General features: G+C 47.2%; 2 protein-coding genes across 2 annotated transcripts in view; both read left to right on the top strand.

Moving 5' to 3' along the window:
* The first annotated feature begins 977 nt into the window (after positions 1–977).
* Positions 978–4,341, top strand: NEIL2 (nei endonuclease VIII-like 2 (E. coli)). Its single transcript, XM_010002240.1, has 4 exons — positions 978–1,115; positions 2,510–2,841; positions 3,382–3,578; positions 4,025–4,341. Exons 1-4 carry the CDS (start codon positions 978–980, stop codon positions 4,339–4,341), a joined length of 984 nt encoding a protein of 327 aa, XP_010000542.1.
* Positions 4,342–13,301: 8,960 nt separating this feature from the next.
* FDFT1 (farnesyl-diphosphate farnesyltransferase 1) overlaps positions 13,302–16,928 on the top strand; it is a 7,498-nt gene continuing 3,871 nt past the window's right edge. The window contains exons 1-3 of the mRNA XM_010002195.1: positions 13,302–13,481; positions 16,019–16,147; positions 16,610–16,801. Of these exons, the coding sequence (XP_010000497.1) occupies positions 13,356–13,481; positions 16,019–16,147; positions 16,610–16,801 (447 nt within the window). The 5' untranslated portion in view covers positions 13,302–13,355. The remainder of the gene's footprint in view (positions 13,482–16,018; positions 16,148–16,609; positions 16,802–16,928) is intronic.

The raw sequence follows: 16,928 nt of genomic DNA on the forward strand, positions 1-16,928 counted from the left end.
GGGAGCATTTTGGAAGAAGCTGAAGTCTGGATTAAAAGGGTGAAGTAGGGAGGTCTGTGGAGAAGGAGGAGACAAGAGACCTCAGGTGCTGGTGCTGCTGATGCCCTGGGGGAAAGGGCAGGCTCTGCTCTTCAGAGGAGCATCACTCTGCTGTCCAGAGTGGCCTCAGCTGGGAGACTGTGCTAAAACCTCACCAAGTGCTCAGCACTGGCAGTGTCTCAGGAGGAGCCTGTTGTGGGCAAGATCAGCAGTAACTGGAGCTATGCAGATTTTTCAGGTGATTAACATCCTCGGGGTTGAACCTCAGGGCTGTGTGAGCTATTCTGGGGCTCATTCCATGCTGCCTGAGAGGACGTCAGTGCCTGGATAGTCATGTGGAAGACCCAAATGACCTGGAGCATGGGCAGACCCCTGGGATGACCTGTCTCTGAGCAGGGAGCAGCTCTTCCCTTGGTAGTTGTGTCAGGACAAGAATAATTCACCATGGCCTGTGCTGTTTCTGGTTCATTAATGTCTCTGCAAGGTTATGTTCCTCCTTTATACTGGGACATCAAAACTGTGACTGAGGGAAACTGTTTGAGTTAGGTGAACTGTAGTTTCTGGTGAGGAGAGAGATGTTAAACAGTCTAAGGTCCTCTGTGACTCTGTGAACACCTGCAATAGGACAGGATTTCTGGAGATCCCCAGGACAAATTCTTGCTTGTGGGATTAAAATTACCATTAGAGAGTTGCTCATGGCCTTATCTGATTGAACTATGAATATCCCCAAATATGGAAATTACCTCCCCGGGCCTGAAAGGAACCTCTTTTCTCCCTGTGGATTTTGCCACAAGGATTTCAGGAGGAAAATGGAGATGAAAAAATGGTGGTGATCTTAGCCTCTGACTGGTGGGGTTTATTTCTAAATTGCAGTTTTCCTTCAAGTCTAGAGCATCAAGTGTGAGAAGGACCTGCTATTTCCACAACTGCTGCTGGAGATGCCAGAGGGTCCCTCTGTGAGGAAGTTCCATCTGCTGACCTCCCCTTTTGTGGGACAAGTGGTGACCAAGGTGGGGGGAAGCAGCCGTAAGATCGATGTGAATGACTTGAATGCCCTAAGGCTCCAGGACTCCCAGGTGAGCTGTACTAAAGATTAACTTATGGGTCCCTGACAAGTCTGAGGCAAACCATCATTGCCCTGCATCTGGGTCACAGAAGGTGCATAACCTGAGAATGACACCAAGCTTGTGTTTGAGATGGACCATTGGCTTTCTTTATAGCCACAAAACAGGTGCATGTGGCCAAAGAGATGTGAGAGGCCATTTTGCAGTTTTGCTCCGTGTTGCAAAGTTTGAGATCAAGGTTACTGTGAGGTGAGGGTGTTGCAGTGATGTGGCTAAACATGAGGATACCCAGAATTATTTGCTGTTTTGGCTCAGTCATGTTGATGCTGGTTCTGTGTCACTCCAACGGGTGAGGAGTTGGTGTTGGTGAGGGCTCTTTGTAGATGAGGGTTGATTTCTTCAGTATGTGAATATTGGAAGCAGCAGCTTTGTTTCCCTCAGCTGCAAGCTTGCACAGTTGCATCCTTTGTACCTGGCAAGGTTGAAATGTCTATGCTGTGGGCACTTCTGACAGTCACCCTGGGTCAGTCTTACTGTGGGTTTCACTTGCTTGACCTTCTTTAGATGGTGATTTGGACTTGCCATAGAATGGTTTGGGTTGGAAAGGACCTTAAAGATCATCTAGTCCCAACCAGCTGCCACGGGCAGGGACACCTCCCACCAGTCCATGTTGCTCCAAGCCCCATCCAACCTGGCCTTCAACACTGCCAGGGATGGGGCAACAACAGCCTTTCTAGGCAACCTGGGCCAGTGTCTCACCATCCTCACAGGAAATATTTTCTTCCTAATAGTTCATCTAAGTCTACCTTATCTCAGCTTGAAACCATTCCTGCTTATCCTGTCACATCATGCCCTTGTCAAAAGTCCCTCCTCAGCTTTCTTGTAGTCCCTTCAGGTACTGCAGGGTGCTCTAAGGTCTCCCTGGAGCTTTCTCTTCTCCAGGCTGAACAACTTGATTGACCAAATGCTCTTGCAGCCTCAGCTCTGATTACTTGGTAGTCCCAGCTGGGGGCACAGATGTGAGTAGCTTAGTCACTTCCAGAGCCACTGTTGAGTTAGGTCACCCTAGCCTGAGACACCTGAGGCCAGCACAAAATGGGGAGGTAAATGAGCAGCAGTGATGACTGACTTTGAAGCCCTGAGTGTCTGTCCTGGTGTGTCTCTTTGGCCTGAGAGGAGCCTCTAGCAGGGTGTTACACTGGAGTGGCATCTGAACACCTGGTGCTTCCTATAGATAAAGGAGAGGATAACTGCAGCTCTGATGGGGGTGGCTCAGATGCTAAGGAACCAGTGTTTAGGGTGGGGTGATGTACCTTCTGTCTGAAAGAGGTTGCAGAAAGTGGTCACTTGTATAGAAATTACCAGAAGTCACGTGGATCCTCAGTACATCCCACCTGTTTTCTCAGGTTCATGGGAAGATCTTGTACCTGGCATTTGTGGCAGCTGGAAATCCCTTAGGACCAACTGCGGAAGAGATGGTGCTACAAAGAGAAACTGCTAGTGGAGCAAGTTCTTCTGCCCTGGGAGAGCAAGAGCAAGTTTGTGCTTCAGAAACACATCCCCAGGATGAGGAGCTGCTGGAACTTCAGCACTCGAGATCTGAACCTCCAGATGCAGCAGAGGGCCCAGGCAACTGGCTGCGTTTCCGCTTTGGCTTGTTTGGCAGTGTTAGAGCAAACGAGTTCTCAAGGGCAAACAAAGCCAATAAGAGGGGGGACTGGAAGGATCCTGTACCCAGGTATTTGCTGGAGGCATCAAAACTGCCTTTTCCCTGCCCCTCATTCTGGAGAGGCACTCTTCTGACTCAAGCTGCATTTGTGTGGGGATGTTCTTAGGCCTTTCTTCTCTGATAATCCTTAAGATAAGCAGGCGTGGGAGATGTCACCAGCAGGTGTGGGGTGTGTTCAGCCAGGGAATCCACAGTGCACCTGTGGGATGCACGTTGTCTGCCAGCCTGGGATCATAGTACCAGCTCAGTTAAGATTTTTATTCAAAGAGAGAACTTCTAGAACGCCAGACTGAATAATGCCCTGAAAATGTCAGTTTCTCCCAATGGCATGTTTTTAAAAAGCCTTGGATAAGCAGCATATCTGTAGGGCAGCTGGAGTCACTGGTTGGAGTGATGCTGTTGCAGGCAACAGTGCATTGAAAACATGTCTAGGCCCCTTCCAACCCAATAAATTCTGGCATTCTATGATTCTTCCAGCCATAACAGAATATAACAAATTTTTCAGGGATGTTTCTGGTACTAAACTTCCCACTTCTTTGCTTCTCCTAGGCTGGTTCTGCACTTTGAGCATGGAGGGTTTCTAGTTTTCTACAACTGCCAGATGCACTGGTGCTCCTCTCCAAGGGCTGATCCTGCCTCCGACATCCTGTCTGTGGAGTTCCACCGGGGCCGGGCACTGGATGCCCTCTGCACACCTGAGCCCATCTGCTACACCCTCTTAAACCAAAGATATTTCTCTGGTCTGGGTAAGTTCCAGGGCATAGTGGTAGAGCAAGAAATGGAGGAAGGTGGGTTGGAGGTCTAATGATCCGGAGCTGAGTGTCTGAGCCTTTTACTCCTTGGCCTTATGGCTGATCCAGCTGTGGTCATCTTGCTGAGGACAAAGCTTGCGGTCTGTGGACACAGGCTTCAGGTGCTGGACTGCACCATGTGAGCACAGTGAACTGTGGCTGTGACTCCGGATTGGCTTGTACTTGTGGATGAGAGGAAGGTCTGCTTTAGGGCAGTGGGAAGAGAACATCCTCCAGTCCAATCCCTGCTGTAGGTCTGCTCCTTGTGTGCTACCTCTCTTCTGGGAATGTTGCTGCTGCCTGTGATCCTAGAGGCAGGAGTCACAGTGATTGGAGCCATCGGTCTGTACCATCTTGATAAGAAATATCCTTACATTCTCCTTATTTCTGACCCTTTCCAGGAAACATCATTAAGAATGAGATCTTGTACCTGGCCAAGATCCACCCATTAACACAAGGCTCTTTCTTGGCCCCCTCGGACCTGGAGCGTCTGCTCGACTGTGCGGTTCAGTTCAGCTCAGCCTGGCTGCACAGCAAGCTGCGTGGCCAAGGGCTGCACCCTCGGGTCTACCAGAAGGAGCAGTGTCCCCTGGGGCATGCAGTGATGAAAGGAACCCTTGGGCCTTCAGGTGGCTTAAAGAGGCTTACGTGGTGGTGTCCTCAGTGCCAGCCTGCAGTACTGCCGGGGAATGGGGATCATTCCCCGCTCACTGAGTGACATGAGTTTGTGTTCCTCCTTTCTCGAGGGCGTCTAGGTGGTCTGGAAACCATGCTCTCAGTTGTCCTGAGAAGCTCTTGATGGTTTCATTGGGGCTGAGTTTGCTCCTTAGGGACAGTGAGTTGGCACAGTTAGTGCTCAGCAGAGGTTACAGGGGTCACTGCAGCACTGTGTGCCTCTGGGTGTGGAAAGGGAAATAGTTGTAAGTCTTTTTTTGTCACTGTGACACGAGTGTAAATAGTTTGACCAGTTCTAAGGTGTCTTGGTTCCCCCTATTCAAACTATAGTGAATGGAAAGTGTTGGATGTCAAGCAGATGATTACTGTGGTCTGAAGTGACCCTGTCCCTAAATCCTGGTGCAGGTGCAATGGCTTCTGGTGAGCTTACTAGAAAGGACTGTAGCCCTGTGCCCAAAGACCTTGATTAATTACTTACTAGATAATCCTGCCTCCCCTTGTAGCTGAATACCTGTGTGCTGCGCTGTGATTAGGTGTGGTTAAAACTGAGTGGCTGTTGCCTCTGTCAGCACTTACAGAAGCTGCTGCCTTCTCCCAAGGGGTGAAAACAAAGTTTGGCAGTGCTTGGTGGAGCTCGTTTCTGCCTGCCTCTCGTGGTCTCTGCCCCCCCATATTTGTTTTGTGACAAACTGCAAGTTCCAGATCTCCGTGTTTGCATAACATATAGGGGTGGTCTCTAAGGGAGGGACTGTGAGGCTCAGTTATTGCTACTTACAACTTGGATCACAAGCCATGGTAGATGTGGGTGTGTTTGATTGTGTTTGTGACAAGGATTACATGGAACTCAGGATCTGCAAGGTAACCTGAAAGCAAAGATGTGGAATAGAGATGGTGTGGTCCCTCCTTTGTTGAGCTGTGTGTCTCTGTGCAGGAGGCCAAGGCTATTGCTGTTTGGATCTGGGTTTATTTTAACAACACATTGATCACTCGATTTAAAAATTAAAATTGGAGTTAGAATTGTTGATGTTCAGCTTAAGTTCAGTGAGCCTTTTGTGGTGGTGTTTGTTTTTTTTTTTTTGTTAAAAACCACAGTGTCCAGGGAAACTCCAGGGTTGGTGCTGCCCTTTAGAAGGTGGTGCCAGCAGCTTTCCTCAGCTGCCTAAGGGTGGCTCAGTGGGAGAACTCTTCCCATGGGAATGGGACCTAAAAGTGGATTGCAAGTCACAGAATGGTTTGGGTTGCAGGGGCCTATAAAGGTCATCTAGTCTGACCCCTCCCAATAAGCAGGGACATCTCCAACTAGACCAGATTGCTCAGAGCCCCATCAAGCCTGACCTTGAATGTCTGCAGGGATGGGGCCTCCACCACCTCTCTAGGCGATCCCAAAGTTTTACAGGTCATCTAGTTCCAACCCCACTGCACTGAGCAGGGACATGTTCAACAGGATTAGGGTGCTCAGAGCCCTGTCCCACCTGACCTGTAATGTTTCCAGGAATGGGCCACCTACCATCTCTCTGGGCAACCTGTTCCTGTGTTTCACCACCCTCACTGTAAAAAATGTATTCCTTATTTCTAGTCTCCCCTCTTTCAGTTTTAAAATCATCTCTCCTTGACCTATTGCAGCAGGTCCTGCTGAAAAGCTGGGCCCATATTTTTTCCTCTTATAAGCCCCCTTTAAGTATTGAAAGGCAGCAATAAAGTCTCCTTGACATCGTAGCCCCACTGATTGGATTAGTCAGAAGTCCCATAACCTGTAGCTACTCAAGGGTGCTGGGACTCACAGGGGAGTGTCTGTGCAAGCCTTGTTTGTGAAGCAGCACCGAGCTCTTCACCTCCAGCATTCCCAGCTGACAGTAAAGACAAGGAGCTGTTGGCAAGTCCAGAGGAGGCCATGAAGGTGATGAGAGCAGGAGCAGCTGTGCTCTGAGGGCAGGCTGAGGGAGCTGGGGGTGCTCAGCCTGGAGAAGGCTCCAGGGAGACCTCAGAGCCCCTTCCAGCACCTGGGAGGGCTACAGGAAAGCTGGGGAGGGAGTTTCCACAAGGGCATGGAGTGATGGGATGAGGAGGGAACGGCTGTAAGATGCAAGAGGGGAGATCGAGATGAAATTCTTTGCTGTGAGGGCGGTGAGACCCCGGCCCGGGCTGCCCAGAGCAGCTGTGGCTGCCCCAGCCCTGGCAGTGCTGACGGGCAGGTTGGATGGGGCTTGGAGCAGCCTGGTCTCGTGGGAGGTGTCCCTGCCCATGCAGGGGGGTTGGAACTAGATGATCTTTAAGGTCCTTTCTAACCCAAACCATTATGTGATCCTGTGATTATATTCATGGATACAAGAAAACCTGTTACAGAAATTTCTTATAAAAACTGGAAGTGATGCATCTTGATTTTCTTTTTGTGGGCAGTCACTGTACATGATAAAAAGAGATACATAAGATGAACTGTGGGTATGGCATTTAGCCCAGCTACAGCTTTTTCAGTCCAAAGAAACCCATCAGACTGAGCCAGAAGTGACTCATTCTTGTCTGTAACAGTGCTCCAAAGCAATTGACTGCAGAGAATCAAGACACTGGCCTACGATAGCAAGACAGAAGAGAGCGTACCAAGAAAGTTCCAACTGTACCTTTATGTTCATTGCAATTATGCCAACTTCAAACACATTTTTTCTCCTACTCACCGGACTGTATCCTGAAGGACAATCTGGCATGCATCCAGTGAGAGACAGACCCCGAACAAAATGTAACGGGACACATGGGGTTTGTCTAATGAGACATGTCTGTTAAACGTTTGAGTCAAGGTTGATCTTAATATCCACCACTTGCTTAATAATTGAGATTGATAAAAGGGAATGACAGGATAAAAATGCTGCACTTCGCCCTTCAATTTATCTAGATAGGTACAAAAGTCACCCAGTACTTTAGACTCCTTCCCACAGTTGAGCCAACAGCTAAGTGTTCAAGGCAAAGCTGAACTGTAGGGAGTGATTCTCTGTTTTTATAACAAGATTCCCTTTGGCCTATCCATCTATTTCAGTTAGACTCCACACATACACAGCCCATTTGACAACAGTGTTCTTAGCAATCCATTTACATTTTTAATTAGGTTATTGTAAACCCTGATTATTGTAGTTAACTTTAAAAAAAAAAAAAAAAGAAAGAAAGCTATTGATATAAAGATGGAGACTGAACCAACATCATGAGCAGTAAGTTTCATGTTCTCTGAAAGAGTAGTGGTGGCTGATGCAATCTGCTTGTGCCCACAACCAACACAGATAAAGACATTCCCTTTCATTACAGCAGCACTTGTGTGGACACTGTAATGCTTACAGGAATGTTAGTTTAGCAGCTATTTGCCACCTAAAGCAATCAAAAGTTGTTGTAGAGTAGAGAAAATATATATAATATTTAATACTTTGGTTTCACTTTTGTTTCGTTGCAACTGTGAAGTTGCAATCTGAAAATGCTCCATCTTGCTTCAGTATAAAAGTCTCTGTAGATAAGCTTGCAAAATAGGTCTCCCAGAAATATATTCTGATTAACAAAGAAAGAAAAAATGATATCTAGATGGGCTATTCATTTAATACAAAGATTTGCCTCAAAGAAATTGACTCATTTTTACCAGTTATTTAAATACCAGAGATTTTTTTAAGTGTGGCTGTTTGACTAAAAAAAAAAAAGCCAACTAAAAACTTTACATTATGTCATTGGAAAACTGACCAAATAGGAGACATTTGAAGTCGGACTTTTGAACATGAGTAAATGAGATGCATGAAGGAGAGTAAGGAAAGAAAACTTTCAGTGGTTTGATTTGATCTATGTTTAAAAAACCCTATTGTTTCCTAAAGAATGCTGTTCTACAACAAGATACAATGGATTTTAAATTACTGGATATAAGGAGAAAAATTTTCTATATGTTATACTGCCAATTTGTGCTACTTCTGTAACATAATAAAAATTAATCCTTTACTGATTTTTATACAGAGTATTATCATATTCTGAAAGAACAAAGTACATCTGCTGATAAACTTTCTCACAGTGTATGATGTCTAGTATCTCTGCCAATATTAGCTTTATGGACCAAGTAATAATATTATGTTAATAACTGCTGATCGCTATTTGTGTACCAGAGTGTTCCAATACCATGGTGATGAGAATGCTGCTGGTGTCTGGAACAGATGGACAGAACATGAGAGATATTTGCCTTGATTTTAAGACAAACAGGATTACCTGTGTCATTAATAATGCCACATGAAAGCACAGACAAAACCACATGATTCTATCTCCATCTCCATTAACTGGCAGGAAGAAAACCACAGTGTGCATTTATGAAGACACACATTTGGTGCAACAATTTACCCTAAATTTCAGGGAGAGTAAATCTTTGAATCACTTGTAAATCCAATGCTTTATGCTATTAACAGTGGAAATAAACTCATCACCTTCTTGTCAGCCACATAGCTCCTTTGCAGTTCTTTGCAAAGCTGATACTTCAGGGTGGAGATGAGGCAAGTGTCTGTGTCCTGCCCACCACCACTGATTTAAACACCTGCTGATTTAAACACCTCCTATAAACAAGTCACAACAGCTTTCCACCATTTCTGAAGAACTGACTCCCCAGATGCCAGGGATTCCTGGCAGAGCTGGCCAGGAGATGGTCCATGCAATGCCATGTTCCTTTAGCTGAGCTGCTGGGAAATGCTCCCTCTGCTCTCCCAGTGCAGCAAATGACCATGATACTGGGCTGAGCTGTCTAGGACACCCTTGGTACCCTCCCACCACATGCAGCTGGACATGGAGTTTTTCACATCCAGCCTGGGGATAGGCACTACAGCTTCTTGGCCAGTAGAGAGTTAAACACAGTGCCTGGCCATGTGCTGTTTGTGACACCCTGGGAATGTGTCCTGGCAGTGCCAAGGCTGGCACTGGCCTTCGGGCTGGCTGGGGGGGGTGAGCAAAAACCTAGGGCTGACCGAGGGTCTGGACACTGTGTGGAAGGTGATTTTGGAAGCAGCTGCCTCAAAACCCACACAATCATTTGAGGGGGATTTGCTGCATACTCATTGTTGCTGTACAAATTTTGCTGACCTGCGTAGGAAAGCTTCAGATGGTGATAGTAACAGGATGCAAAGCTCAGCTGGACCTAAGGCCTTGTGCGTGTGTATCTCTCCTTATAATTCTTTATATTCATGCAGTAACTATTGGTTTCAGTATGTAGATCTCTCTCCCAAGCTGGGTTACTCACCAAAATTAGGAGCTCCTTAAACGTTGCACTGGACACGTATAATGCTGTGGTTCTAACTTCACCAGCCTGAACACCGGGTTCTCTGTTTGTTGTCTGAGCCCTGGTTTGGCATTTTGGGTGCTGCCTCCCAGCTGTCATCCAGCATTTATGAAATGGTCGTCTGTGGCCAGTTTTACTGGATATGCCAAAAAAATTCAGCAGCTTGGCTGGGGTTGCATGGAAGTTTGTGGTGGGGCCAAGAACTAATATTTTTCCATGCTTGGTACATTTGCTCATGTAGAAATTAAGAAGAAGAAAAAAAAAGCCAACAAATCAAACACCTTGAAACCTGTTAGCAGGGTAATTATGCTGTGTGCTCCCTTCAGTTGTCTTCCTTGAATGTTTTTTCTGGGCTTTAATCCTGGCATTGCAGCTTGCTGGGATCAGGAAGGCTCCCTTCCCTCAGGGCACAGAAGCATCTGCGTGGCAACCTAAAAAACTGCTGGATCTTTGCACCCTAAGGCTGTGTGTGGGTTGCTGCTGAATTACAGCTGGCTCTGTAGTGAATCAGAAGAAACTGATCAAGTTCAAAGCACAGCAGCCCTGCTGAAGAGTTTAGGGACAAAAGAGGGAAATGCACAATAGGCAGAATATAGGAATAGGCAGAGCAGCTAGCTTACCAAAGGAATTAATTTTGCTGGATTGTGTCCAAGAAGCACTTTCACTGTTGTTAATCCCCCCCCCCCCATTAGGAGGTTAAACTGAATCCCTGTGGTTACAGGCTGCTTAATATTTGCCTTCGTGCTGGTTGAAAGAACTGGTGGTGTAAACAACTACAACAGGTTGTGGCTTTGAACAACCTGGTCTAGTGGGAGGTGTCCCTGCCCATGGCAGGGGGTTGGAACTAGATGAGCCTTGAGGTCCCTTCCAACCCTACCCAGTCTGTGGTTCTGTGCTGAGAAACTCAGCGCTGCCCAGGTTCTGCTCCCAGCACAGTGTCCTACACTGTGGCCTAGTTCCCTCTGCTGCAACCTTTTTGGCAAGTTCTTTGGAGTGAAATCCCCTAGTTTGAAGGCTGGGGGAGAGTAAAGCTCTTGCTCCCTGGTTCACATCACTGCTTCTCGGAGAGTTTTTTTGTGTCCCCTGAGGAGTGTTGGAAAACAGGGAACTTCTGGATGAGTGCTCGGAGCAATGCTGCCCTGGCTAGTGCGCAGGGAGTTGAGGTAAAATGCTTTCTTTCTTCCTTCTTATTTTTTTTGGCCCTAGAAATCATGTGTTTTGCTGGCCAGGGCCCTGTCTAGCCATGTTCCATGGTTAGGGAGGTGGGAGGTGGAAGGCTCAAAACTGCAGCTTCGTTGGCAGCTAAACCAACATAATAACTTGTGGTAGTGAATAGGAGACAGAAGCCAACATCATGGTTCCTTCCCTGGTGGTGGAGAGGAGGAGGATGCTCTTCCTCTGCTGCTGGCTCAGTGGTTCTGCTGGTCCCTGGGACCCTTTGGGATAAATTCCTGCAGCTTCAGATGCTTTGTGGTGGCAGAGGGTGGATGTGGTGGCAAGGAGAGAAGAGACCTCCTTGCCTGGGAAGGGGGGAGCTGTGCCTAGGTCAGGGCTTGAGCTTGGGCTCTGAGATGAAACATGGCTTACTCTTTGGAAGTGGATGCTTCTAGTTGTTTGAAGAAGAGGTAATGCAGGAGTGTCCTCTTTCTAGCACTCTCACGTATGTTTTCTAGTGAAGGCTGTGTTGCTTTGGTTGACTTTTGTATTGCCTATGGATTGGGGAGTGGTTGGACCTCAGCTGGGACCATGGTGCCTGAAACCCTGCAAAGCAACAGGGAACTGCATGCAGACCACTCTCACTGTGTAGTTGCTTTTATGATCTTATAACCTGGGCCAGTGTTTCACCACACTCAGCACAAAAAAATTCTTCCTTTGATTTGCCCAAATTGCCATGGAGCTAAATTCAGTGTAAGATGAAAGCTGGGGATGCATTTAAAGTTTGGATGCAGAAGAGGGCTTATATAAGGGGTTTATTTATGCTGGGCTCTTAAGTTACTGCTAACTCTTTTCTTGGCATGGTGTAGATGTGTGAAATGCTTCTGGGATGGCATTTCAGGTTCTGCTCTGTCTTCTGGTGCTGGTGGAAGTTGCTGCTGAAGGGGGGTGGGAGTCCCGGGCACTCATGTGGGATGAACCTTTGCCACCCAGTTGAAATGGAAAGGAACAAGGGGACATGAGAGAGCTGCTTGTGAGCAACCAGATGTGTGGGTGAACTGAGGTTTTATATACCCTTCAGTTAAGGAAAAATGCCAGATTTAACAGTATTGAGTCTAAGAGCCTGTCAGTTTTCTCTGTCTGCTTAATCACTGTTGTCATCTCAGGAGAGCAATGATTTCACCTAGTAATTAGTATCTAAGCAATCCAAGTTAGTTTCCATTTGTCAAACCATTAATAAATGTATCATCTTCTTGAAGTATCACTGGGCTTATTTAGAGCTAGAGGGTTATTTTATATAGATTCTGGAGTCAGAGCTGGTGTTTCTCACCATCAGGACTTTTTTTTTTTTTAATTTGCTTCAGCTGCAGAAACGTGTAGCCTGGGTTGGGAAGGTGGGGGTGGTGGGACTGGGAGTAGAAGCAGCTCTCCAGCAGCTTTCCTGGGATATGTGGTCTGACTCCAGTGTCTTGTGCATGGACATAGAAAATACAAGGTGGTTTTGGTTCTGTCTGCCAGTCCTAATGTCCCTCTTGTACAGTAAAGGACACCCTTGTGCCTCCCCAAAAAAAGGATAAAAGGATAAAAAGAAAAAAAGGATAAAAGAAAGCTGGGTGCAGAGAAGGTGAAGTGCTAGGAAAAGAGCACCTGCATTTTTTCCCCTTCCTTATTTTGCATTTGCTTTTTCCAACAGCCTGACCTCAGGCTCTGTCCTCTGGGTCCTAGCGAGCACTGGCCTTGCTTGCAGGGTTGGATCTTACTTGCAGGATTGGGTTGAATCTGGCAGTGCCTGGCCCAGGGAGACCTTACAGGCCTGTCCCTCCCCCAGCACATGCCATAGAAAGCCAAAAGCCCTGCTGTAGTTCTTTTCATGAAGGGAAAAACCTGGCTTCCCTAACCCGGCTGCAACCTTCACAGCAATCTTCCCATGGGGAGCTCCTGCTGAGGCACCTCTGGTGCTCAGACTGGAGGTTCAAGGAGATGATGAGTGAGGTAGGTAGGAAGAGCTATTGGTGCTTTCCATCCCTAGCCTGCTTCTGTGACCCTGGGATTTGAGCATCATGTTTTTAATGCCTTTATTCTATGTTCCTGCACTGCAGGGGATGGCCACTGTCCCCAGATAAGGGCTGGGGAAACTGACACCCCAGATGTAGTTGAAGATGTCCCTGCTCATTGCAGAGGGCTTTGACTAGATGACTTGTAAAAGTTCCTTCCCACCCAAACCGTTCCATGATTTGATGGAGGAGGGATTGAACTTGGACAACCTTTGGCCTAAGCCAGCTTCCAAACTTCATGAGACACTAGGCCATAATGGTGGGGTCTGGGAATGTTTTCACATCACTTCTTTCTCTTCTGCTCAGTGGTAGAAGTACTGTATTGCTTGAAACCTTAAAGCTGGAATTGTGCTGGAAGGACTTGTATCTTCCAAGGCATCAACAACCTGACAGTGCTGGTCCATGTTGTGTTGAGCTGGAAGCCCCTCGGCCAAGGCTGTGTGGTTAATCTAAACTGTTTGTCCTGCCTAGTAGACAGTCCCCAGTAAGAGAGGATTGTGTTTTTCTCACCCCCCCAGACATGCCGTCTGTATATTCTACCTGGTCCTCCGTGCCCTGGACACCGTAGAGGATGACATGACCATCAGCTTAGATGTGAAGGTCCCGATGTTGCATGAGTTTCACTCCTATCTCTATCAACCAGAGTGGAAATACACGGAGAGCAAGGAGAAGGACCGACAGGTGCTCGAGGACTTCCCAACAGTAAGACGTCCACCTCCTTGTTTCAGCTGCTTTGCTTCACCTTTGCTTGCAGGATTGGATCTCCATATTTCACCCATCACTCTCCCTGGAGGGATTTAAAAGCCATGTAGATGTGGTGCTGAAGGACGTGGTTTAGTGGTGGTCTTGGCAGTGCTGGGTTCATGGTTGGACTTGATGATCTTAACGGTCTTTTCCAATCAGAACAATTATATTATTCTACCGCTGAGCTCGTTCAGTCCCTGCTGAGCCTGTAGCTCTTCAGAAGAGCTACATGACCTGCACATGGGGCTGGATGCGAAGTTGGTGTGAGAACCCAAACATTGCCCAACTCTATGTGAGCCAGAGATAACCTGGCTGTGGAAAAGTGCCAGCTCCAAAAAGTGGCTTTTTGCCTCCCCTGTTGGAAGGGTAAATGATTGTGTCCTTGCAGAGAGTGTTTTGGATTTGCTGCCCAACACTGTGCATTGCCTGGGTTGTGTGTCCAGTGACCTCTTAACAGATAGAGAAGGGAGAAGAGCTTGTCTGGCATCTGGCTTATGGATGGACCAACATTTGCAGGATCCTGCAGGATCTGCTCTAGAGCTACAGGGATCTGTCTGCACATCTTTGACGTACATATGAGATAAAAATGACCCTCACTGTTAGTAACAGTGTTGCCCTAAGACTTACTGCTCTAAGGATCCTAAAAGGAAGCCACAGAGAGTCCGCATCTCCACTAGCAAGATGCAGCAGTATTGGAGCCTGTTCTGTGACCTGAAGGCTGACTGTCCAAGCTTTTAAACTCCCTCAGCATGCAGAACAGCGTGGTTACATCCCAGACTGTCCTTGAGAAGTGGTTTCTGGCCCACACTACTTCCCAAGCACTGCCTGCAGATGTGGGGTAGCTGCAGGTGATTTGAGTCCATGTTTAATATTTAGGTTACTGATGCAGATGTAGCTGTAGGGTCTTGACCCTGGTGCTGTAGAGTGGCACGCAGCAGAGCTCAAACTGCTGCTTGTCCTGGGCTCCTGCCAGGTTTCAGCCCCATCAGGAGGAAGGGGATGCTGGAACATTGTCACACTGAGATGCAGCATCTCCCAGAGTGGCAGGAAAGCCCATCTGGGCAGGGATCCATCGAGCTGACAGCAGAAGGAGATGCTGTGGCTGGAAGGCAAGGCTGAGCTCTACAGACATGTGGTTTTGGTGAGGGCACAGGGACTGGCCCTTGGTGGAGGCTGCAGTTTTGCTGTTGCTCACGTTGATCAGTAATAGCTGGGTTATTTTTTATTTTAGATTTTTTTTAAAAACTGTTTAAGCAAAAGTATAATAGTTATAGTGAAGAGTATTTCATTTTCTGAGGAAGTTCTGTTTTGTTCAGCTTTTTACCTTTAAATTTTTTTTTTACCCTTATCAGGCTTTCTCTGGCAGTGGGAATGGGATAATTGTTTGGAACACTGAGGTGTATTGTAAATTTTGATGCTCAGCCTTGGGATAACAGTGGCTGTGCCCTGCCTGGGAGGGGAATGTAGTACAGGGGATGGCTGAGTCAGGGGATTCTTGATGTCTTGATGATTCTGTGATTCTGTGCAGTGACAAAGTAGGTGTGCCAAGGGCTTGTACTTCAGAAAAGCTTTGGAGAAGGTGTTATAGCACTTGGTTGTTCCCTCTTGGTGTGCATGTTTACTTGGCCAATCTGAGTTCATGTTCAGGCATGATTTTAATAATATGTGGTGTACTCATACATAATAATGAGATACTTGTAGGTTGTGCTTCTCTGTGTAGTGATGGAAGCCATTGAGGCAGAAGCTTCTTTTATAGACAGACTGAGACATGGGGCAAGGAGGAGAGGCTGGATCTGCAGTTGTGTTTGTATCTGAGCTGTCATTGTTCAGACTGCTGTCCTTACCAGACACACACCCTGGGCTGGCTGTAGTTACCCACTTCTGTGGAATAAAGCCTAGAAAAATGAAACGTGATGCAACAGCTTTGGCAAGGGGAGGAAGCAGTGTTTCATTTTTTTTCAGTGTAAGAGCGACTGAGTCCCTGCATCATGTTACTGGAGATGCAGAAGAAGGATTTTACACTTTCTCTGTTGCTCGATGCCTTTCCAGTTGTGAAAAATGTGCCCTGTGGAGCCAGAGCTGGAGAGGGCTCAGGAGAACAGAGCACCAGGAGCCTCCCCTGTTGTTTCCTGTGGTTAGTGTGCTGGGGTGCTCTTACAAATTATAAAAAAACTGAACTGTGTGCACCAAGTGTAGCTAGTTTTGTCCTGCAGCTCCCAGATGATACCAGTCCAAGGCCATAGAGCCTTCCCAAAGATATTTCTGTCTCTGATCCATCGCCAGAAACCATTCTGTTTAGACTGAGAACAGACTGAGCCTGTGCTTTAAGGGCCTTGAAACCTTTCTGGCTGTGGGAGTTGTCCTAGATCTCCAGCCAGGGTGGGATAAGAGCCTGGTAAACAGTCTTCTTCTAATTTCTTCATAAATGTTGAGCTCTGCTATTTTTTTCCTGACGCTGTCTATCTTTTTTTTCCTGGTGGTGCTTTGTGCTGCAGATCTCCATGGAGTTCAGGAACCTGTCAAAGGTCTACCAGGATGTGATTTCAGATATCTGCCACAAGATGGGTGTTGGGATGGCAGAGTTCTTGGAGAAGAAGGTGGACTCTCAGCACGAATGGGATAAGGTGAGTCAACCTGGACAGAGGAGTGGACTGAATGTTATTAAGCTCTACCTTGTCTTTTGGGGAAGAAGAGAGAGGGCATCTCTGTGAGAGGAGGATTCAGCTGGATGAGGGAGGCTGTGTGGGCTTGGGAAGGCTTTGAAAGACTGCTGATACTGTGGGTAATGGGAGGATGGCATGGGTTGTTGGTGTTGCCCACCAGCATGTGTTTTGGGTGAACCATCACATCAGCTGTTTCTCTGTGGGCAGTTCCTTTGGCTGCTGGAGGCAGAGAAGTATCTTGAGGTGTTTGCTGGGCGTGGGAAAGCTGAGACCTCTTAGGGAGAGCCACGAAAACATGCAGAAAATGTAGTCGTTTACTTACGAGCATCATTTTTGTAAAACTCACTGTAGCAAATAGGCAGCTCTTTGTAACATTTTAATCTTGTTTCCCCCCCTACCCCTTCCCCTCTGGCCACCTTGCAGTATTGTCACTATGTTGCTGGGCTGGTGGGAATCGGCCTTTCCCGCCTCTTCTCCGCATCCAAACTAGAAGATCCTATCGTTGGGCAGGACACGGAGCTGGCCAACTCCATGGGCCTCTTCCTACAGAAAACCAACATCATCCGTGACTATCTGGAGGACCAGCTAGAAGGAAGGGAATTCTGGCCCAGAGAGGTGAGGGCAAACACTGCCTTGGGATGAGGGATTCTGCTGTGCCTCTTTGGGAAATGCCCAAAGACTGAAGGTGCTGTTGTTCTTGCTCCAATACAGTGAGTTTTCATCCTTTCCTTAGAAGGATTCC

This window comes from Chaetura pelagica, unplaced genomic scaffold (genome assembly GCF_000747805.2).
Source record: "Chaetura pelagica isolate M959 unplaced genomic scaffold, ChaPel_1.0 scaffold107, whole genome shotgun sequence".
Lineage (NCBI taxonomy): Eukaryota > Metazoa > Chordata > Aves > Apodiformes > Apodidae > Chaetura > Chaetura pelagica.

Coding starts and splice junctions, on each gene's coding strand:
- NEIL2 (XM_010002240.1), top strand. CDS start 978: ATGCCAGAGGGTCCCTCTGTGAGGAAGTTCCATCTGCTGACCTCCCCT. Junction 1,116..2,509: donor TAAGGCTCCAGGACTCCCAG/GTGAGCTGTACT, acceptor CTGTTTTCTCAG/GTTCATGGGAAGATCTTGTA. Junction 3,579..4,024: donor AAGATATTTCTCTGGTCTGG/GTAAGTTCCAGG, acceptor GACCCTTTCCAG/GAAACATCATTAAGAATGAG.